This window comes from Sardina pilchardus, chromosome 20 (assembly GCF_963854185.1).
Source record: "Sardina pilchardus chromosome 20, fSarPil1.1, whole genome shotgun sequence".
NCBI classification, from domain to species: Eukaryota; Metazoa; Chordata; class Actinopteri; order Clupeiformes; family Clupeidae; genus Sardina; species Sardina pilchardus.
The window spans coordinates 25,960,637-25,968,136 of NC_085013.1; the positions used below are offsets into that span (position 1 = coordinate 25,960,637).

The 7,500-nt window shown below is 42.3% G+C and overlaps 1 protein-coding gene across 1 annotated transcript in view; it reads right to left on the reverse strand.

Moving 5' to 3' along the window:
- ush2a (Usher syndrome 2A (autosomal recessive, mild)) overlaps nt 1-7,500 on the reverse strand; it is a 303,780-nt gene that overhangs the window by 67,043 nt on the left and 229,237 nt on the right. The window contains exon 56 of the mRNA XM_062522184.1: nt 2,007-2,114. Within this exon, the coding sequence (XP_062378168.1) occupies nt 2,007-2,114 (108 nt within the window). The remainder of the gene's footprint in view (nt 1-2,006; nt 2,115-7,500) is intronic.

Below are 7,500 nucleotides of genomic sequence, written 5' to 3' on the forward strand. Positions count from 1 at the left end.
GGGGGGGGAGAGAGAGGTAGAGAGAGAGAGAGAGAGAGAGAGAGAGAGAGAGAGAGAGAGAGAGAGAGAGAGAGGGGAAGGAGAGAGAGAGAGAAAGAGAGGGAGGGAGAGAGAGGGGAAGGAGAGAGAGAGAGAAAAAGAGGGAGGGAGAGAGAGGGATAAGAAAAGAGAGAAAAGAGAGGAGAGGAAGAAGAGAGAGAGAGGGACAAGGGAGGAAAGGAAGGAGATAAAGATAGAGAGTAGAGATAGGGATAAAAAAAAGGAGAGGGAAAAGGGAGGAGAGGAAGGAGGAGCAATAGAGAGAGAGAGGGAGAGAAAGTAGAAAGAAAGGAAAGAGAACATGGAGATGGGGAAGGAGAGAGAGAGGGATAAGGGAGGAGATGAAGGAGAGAAATAGACAGAGAGAGGGATGAGAAAGGAGAAGGAAAAGAGGAGAAGAATGAGAGGGAGAGAGAGTAGAAGGATAAGGGAGAAAAGGAAAGAGATAAAGATAGAGAGGGAGAGAAAGCAGAGAGAGGGATATGAGAGTAAAGGAAAAAGGAAGAAGAGGAAGGAGAGAGAGGGATAAGAAAAAGAGGGAAAGGGGAGGAGAAAGGAGAGAGATAAGAAAGGAGAAAGAAGAAGAGGAGAGAAAGGAAGAGATAGAGAGTAGAGAGAGAGAGAGGGGAGATGAAAGAAGAGGAGAGGAAAGCAGAGGAGAGGTGGAGTGAATGGGAGAGAGAGAAGGAGAGACAGAGAGAGAGGAAAACAGAGGGAGAGGGGACAGAGAGAGAGACAGGGAGAGGGGAACGGAAAGCAGAGAGAGAGAGATAGGGAGAGAGAGAGAGATAGGGAGGGAGCAAAGAAAGCATGAGAGAGAGGAGGGGATGAGACAGGGAGAGATGGAGTGAATTGAAAACAGAAATAGAGTGCAAGAAGGGGTAGAAGAGTGAAGAGAGAGACAGAGAAAGATGGATTAAAAAGGGAATGACAGATGCATACAACACTGACCTTTATCTGATGTGTATTTGGGGCTTCTGTTCTGTTTATCTACCGTACACTCTACAGAAGCAACAGTGCTTTACTACTGAGACTCAGGGACATGAAATATCCGCTTCTAAATGAGCCTTTTGAAGTAAAAAAAAATAATAGTATATAGATCAGATTATATAGTATTTTGAATAATTTGCTAGGGTAAAACGAGAAAAAATATTCTTTGGTCTAAATGAGTAAAGAAATTAATAAAAGTTTTTATAATTCATTACAAGATAGAATAGAATAGAATAAAATATATACTTTTTTGATCCCGTGAGGGAAATTCAATTCTCTGCATTTAACCCAATTTAACCGAATTAGTGAACACACAGCACACAGTGAACACACAGTGAGGTGAATTACACAACCCAGAGCAGTGAGCTGCCTGCCCAACCAGCGGCGCTCGGGGAGCAGTGAGGGGTTAGGTGCCTTGCTCAAGGGCACTTCAGCCATGGTGGACTGGTCGGGGATCGAACCGGCAACCCTCTGGTTACAAGCCCGATGCGCTAACCAGTACACCACGGCTGCCCCAGATACTACACATTCTACTTATTCTCTATGTTATGATTTATATATGATCTAAGTAGTTATTCAGTCACATAAGCAATACTGTAAAAAGTAGACGAGGCATAAACAAACAAATGATGAAGCAAAATCAGTGAAGATGCATAAAATGCATCTAGATATGTGGTTTAGTGAATTAGTTTTGTAAATTGGTGAAGAGGTATAAAATACTTTGACATGTGACATGACCGGTTTGTAGCAATGACATTAAAATCCCCAAATCTAACAACAACAGCAAAAAGAAAATCATGATGAAATTAAATTAAATTGAATTAAATTTCAGCTCAGTTATGGTGGGACTGAGTAATTGGACAGTGAGTGAGAGACCTTGGGGTGTATTACTGTGAGCATATACGTGTGTGTGTGTCTCTCTCTCTCTCTGTATTTGTGTGTGTGTGTGTGTGTGTGTGTGTGTGTGTGTGTATTACCCGCTGGTGCATCCTGTAGAGTGCGACCCGTAGAGGGCTGGCTTGCTCTGCAGCCGACTGAAGTACAGGCCTCCAACACAAAACTGTAGTCAGTGTGGGGCTGGAGACCTGGAGAAAACACACACACACACACACACACACACACACACACACACACACACACACACACACACACACACACACACACACACACACACACACACACACACACACACACACACACACACACACACACACACACACACTGTCATTAAAAGTTACCCTAGACATAGACTTACACGTGTACTGCATTGCATATTTACAAACTTATTTTAAATACTCTGTAATTTAAAAAAAAAATATGAATGTTTTTTGACTACATTCATTAACACTGACGGCATAATGATATTGAATATTAAGTTACATTCCTACATAATATGACACTGTACAATGCTTGAGTAATGCTTATGTTTTCATGAATAGTGGTTAAGATTCACTAATTATTTGGCTTTTGTGCGTGACAATAGTCCACAAATATATGAGACTAGAATAAACTAGAACTAGATATTTTTTATTTCCCTTCTCAACAATAAAAAAAACAGGTCTTAAACCATAAAGAAAATGTACAAATTAATTTCTACATGCTACTTTGTTTCAACTGTTGTGTTGCCACACATGCCTGCCCAGTCCCCACCAATAGTGTACATCTCCACGCAGTCTCCACACAGGAGCTTCAGAGTTAGGGATGTCGGACTCTGCGAACACGTGTCTACCGTGGGAGTAAGTCGTTCTGTATGCCTGCCGCCCTCTCACTTTTTAAACCAACCAAACCAAAACACAGATCAGTGTTTTCAGAACGCAGGAGGGGAGAGTGTTTTGGGTGAGGTGAAGGTTTCTTCCGCCGAGCATACTAAACGCCAGCGAGTAAAGAGCGAGAGCAGACGGCCGTGAGGTTGTCCCTAACAGAGATTACCATGCAAAACACACACACACACACACACACACACACACACACACACACACACACACACACACACACACACACACACACACACACGCGCAAAACGTGTCTCTCGTCGCTGAGTAAAGCGGGGTAAATACTCTTAATGTGTAATCATTTACTCCGACGCACAGTAATTTACAGGCACTGAATTATGCCTGCGCAAAATATATATTAGTTACAAATATTAAGGGGAAAGTCTGTAAAAAAAAATCTAATTAGGCAAAATGAATGGCTACTTGGTTAATCTATAGAAATTAAAGATTTAAAGTGAAAACATAATTCTCTGTGGCTTAATTTGTATCCAACACATAGACAGAAATGTGTCAAATAAAGACAACAAATGCCTGATAAGAATGTCCTTAAATGAAAGAGTGAAAATCAATAAACACATAGTTTTTTTTCCCCACCCCTCACACAAGACATATTTATGGTTGTCCTTTCATTCTAAACGCGTCCTTAAATGAGTGTATCTCTGACACAAGCAATGGATCTTCATTGTGTTATTTTTTAATTAAAAATACTAAATCACTCAATGCGCGGTCAACACAAGCGCTCCTGCACAAAAGCCCTCTCTGCCTCTCCGGGACTCAATCTGGAGAACACTTCCACCGTCGGACTGAAGGGGGCACTCTTAGTCTGTTTAAGAAACATGCAACTTTAATAAAAAAAAGGGGGGACATAAATAAAAAAATAAAAAAATAAATAAATAAGATAAAGGCCCAGAGAGAGAACGAACGAATGAACGAACGAATGACGAACCAACGAACGAGTGAACGAAAAAGAGAAAGACAGAAAAGCAAAAAAAAAGAAAGAAAGAAAAAACTTCAATCATTTTAACAGTCAGCCCCCTCGGAGCCTTGCGCCGGCCCCATTTGTACCGCGGCGCTAACACAAAGTGAAACAATGCCGTAACTGTCATCCAAATTGTTCTGTACAGGAGAGTGGACGCGTATGGTAATAAATGATATAAAAGGCCTTTTATTGACAAGCTGCCATTTACTCTTTGCATTAGAGAATATGAGGAGATGATGGCGGCGGCAGGAACCGGGGGGCCGGAGCCTGACGGGGCCCCTCCGCGGATGACGGGCGACGGTGGGGGGGGGGGAAGGCAGGGGGGGGAGACCATCCTTGCATTCCGCCACTAAATAATTAAGCGCTGGACTTCCTGTCTGCCTGCCCTGCCCTGCCCTGCTCTGCCGTGACTTAATGCGGCCTGTGTGTGTGTGTATGTGTGTGTGTATTTTTTTTTTTGTCTGAGGAGGATTATGAGGCGATTTGTGGGCTGTGTGTGTCAGTCGCGCTGCGGTCTCAGACTCCCCCCGTGCGTCTCACAAGATCAGGTGTCTCCGCACTCCCGTGTCAGTTAGAGAGAGGAGAGGAGAGGAGAGGAGAGGAGAGAAGACGAGAGGAGACGAGAGGAGAGGAGAAAAGAGGAGAGGGCTCCCAGTCTCTCTCTGTTTTTCCCCTTCTCTTTCCTTCAGTTAAATTTGTACATGTCTTTCTCTCTTTCCATCTGTCTCTGCTGTTCTCTCGTCTGCACACAGGACAGCCCCATAGAGTGCATTTAAGACACAACACGACGAGAGAGAGAGGGGAAAAAAAAAAAACACATTCTGGAAAATTGTAGAGCAAAAGGACAAAATTATTCAACAGACCACAAGAACACAGAAGAACACAACAACAACAACAACAACAAAAATAACATAACAGACTGTAACACACCAGTTCCATCCAAACGAGATCTCCGAAGAGAGAACACCAGCAGGAAGTTAAAGAATGTTCTAGCTGAGCAGCTGAGCACCGTCCCGCAGCGCAGCCCACGTCCCAGCATATGGGGCTACGTATGCGTACTGTATACACCAGCGCTGGAGGAGGTCACCAGCACCGGGCCAGTCCGGGACCGCATCTGGGCCAGAGGTAGCGGCCATCCAGTCAGGCTCATTTGTCTTGAGCCGTGCCGTCATTACTCTATGATGAGGGCCTGGGGCTACAGAGCCCAGAGCTCCTAATGGCCCTGACATATGCCCCGTGATGGGGTATCACTGGCCCAAATGCCCCTCCCGCCACCAGTTCTCCTACCCCGCTCCCTCTAACTGCCCACTGCCATGGGTAATTTATATACTCTATCTTCTCTACATGCTGATGTTTATGTTTATGGGATTTGGCAGACGCTTTAAAGTTATTTAAAGTTATGTGAACACTACATTAGTTTTACAAATACTAAATTGACAATGAAGCTGAATAGGTACTCTACACAATGCTATGATGCTGTGAGCTATTTATTATAGACAGTCGGGTTGATGATGAGAAATGAATAAAAAGAAGATGAGTTTAAAGTGATACAGTAAGAATTTGTTCTGTATTGTCTCTGACCTGACACACACTGATGATGCAAGCTCTTTGTACGACGTGTACATTTGAATAAAAAAGCAAAACAATAAAGAAGTGAAACTGTTGAGATAGGGAGCATTTGAGCTGTGTGGTCTTGAGAATAGGAAATTAAATTGTGCAGAGTGAATGATTTGGGCTCTTTGTCTCCCTTGCAAATCATGTATTCATTAATTATTTATCACGCCTCTAAACAAAGAACTATGCTACACATTCACAGACATTACAATAACACATACACACATACACACATACAATAATCCAAAAATAAAAATCCCACCCAAATAGTATTTGTCAAACAATTAGGGAACAAAATAAATGTTAGTGTGAATGTTGATTTTCAAACAAATGCATAAAGCAAGAGAAAACAAATAAAAAAGAACCATGTTCGACATATTAACAAATTAATAATTCATTAACAAATGTCCAATTAAACGCTTGGTTAGCAGCATAATTTATATAATTGAGAGCAATAACTCAAATAGTCTAATGGAAAAAATATCCATATTTCACACTCACGGGGGTTTGGAGACTCTCTTTGAGCTTTACTAATTTGTCCTGTCTTTAAACCAGCGGGTATTTATGTGTGTGTGTGTGACTGTGTGCGTGTGTTTGTGTATGTATTTATACACACACACACATATATATATATATATACATATATATTATCTTTTTCCCACTGATAGGGATGTCTTCAAAACAGTGGGTACAAATGTTACATATTTGTTTGACTGAAACTGTAATGGTAGGGATGTATTCAAGGTAGATATAATTCTTTAATCATGCGGAAGATAATGTGCTAATCAATTAAGTGCTACCTATAATAATAATAATAATAATAATAATAATAATAATAATAATAAAAACAGAATGTGCTGCAGAGCAGTGCTTGTGATGTTATTTTATGATGCTTTTGCTCATTTGAAAATGACTTTGGTGTATTCATGTCAAGGTCAATAGATGCCATTTCAGAGGTCAATTGCTTGGGTGTACATTTTGTTTGTAAATGCAAAAGCCATTATCCACACACAAAGCACTCTCTCTCTCTTTCTCCCTCTCTCCCCCTTTCTTTCTCTTTATTCCACTTTCACTCTCTGACTATGCCTTTCTCTTTCTTTCTCCCCCCTCCCTCCCTCTCTTCCCATCTCTCTGTTTCTCTCTCTCTATCTCTCCCTCTCTCTACTGCACTCTCTTCTCTCTGTCCACTCCACTGTAGCTGCGTGAGCGAGAAACCTATAGGATGCAGGAGACTCAAACACCAACACTGGTCTAAAACACCACCCCTCCCACACACACACACACACACACACACAGAAGAGGAAAAATGAATTATGTCATATTAAACATTAAGCAAGTGAGAAGCAGAGCAATTATTTCTGTTCATAGTTCAGACAAAGCGTTCATCTATCTTTCTGCCATTTCCCTCTCTTTGGCCACTTCCCCCCCTCTTCTCTCTTTTGTCTTATGGGAGGTCCCCTTGGGCACACACTCACGTTTTAAAACTAGCACTAATAATGGCTTTCATTTATTTAGCTTTAGCCATCATTCACCTTAATAACAAAGCACTCTGTCATTCACGGCTGACTCGCGGAAACTCGCGGTTCCCCCGCACAGACAGAGAACGAACACACGCACTCACACACACTCACACACACTCACACACACTCACACACACTCACACACACTCGCGCGCGCTAAGGCGGAGTGGTACAGTGGTGTCACGCACATAGCAAAAGACACACACACACATACACACACACACACACACACACACAAACACACTCTCACTCCCTAACTCACTCACAAACACACACACACACACACACACACACACAGAGACACACACACGCATACACACACACTGGCAAAATGAGAGAGGAGAAACTTTCTTTAATCCCATTAAGCAGTGGCTGTTAAAATCTCTATAGTCTGAACTTAAACCAGGCCCCTCTCTCCCTTCTTTCTGAACGCAGGACTCATGAGCCATCGCCACTGCCTATCCACAGAGAGGAGATGGGGGGAAAGGTGGGGGAAAAGAAATAAAAACAAAAATAAAAAATAAAAGGATTACAAATGGAAACAACAAGATGAAGCAGGAGAGACACGAGTCAAAGTGAAAGGCAG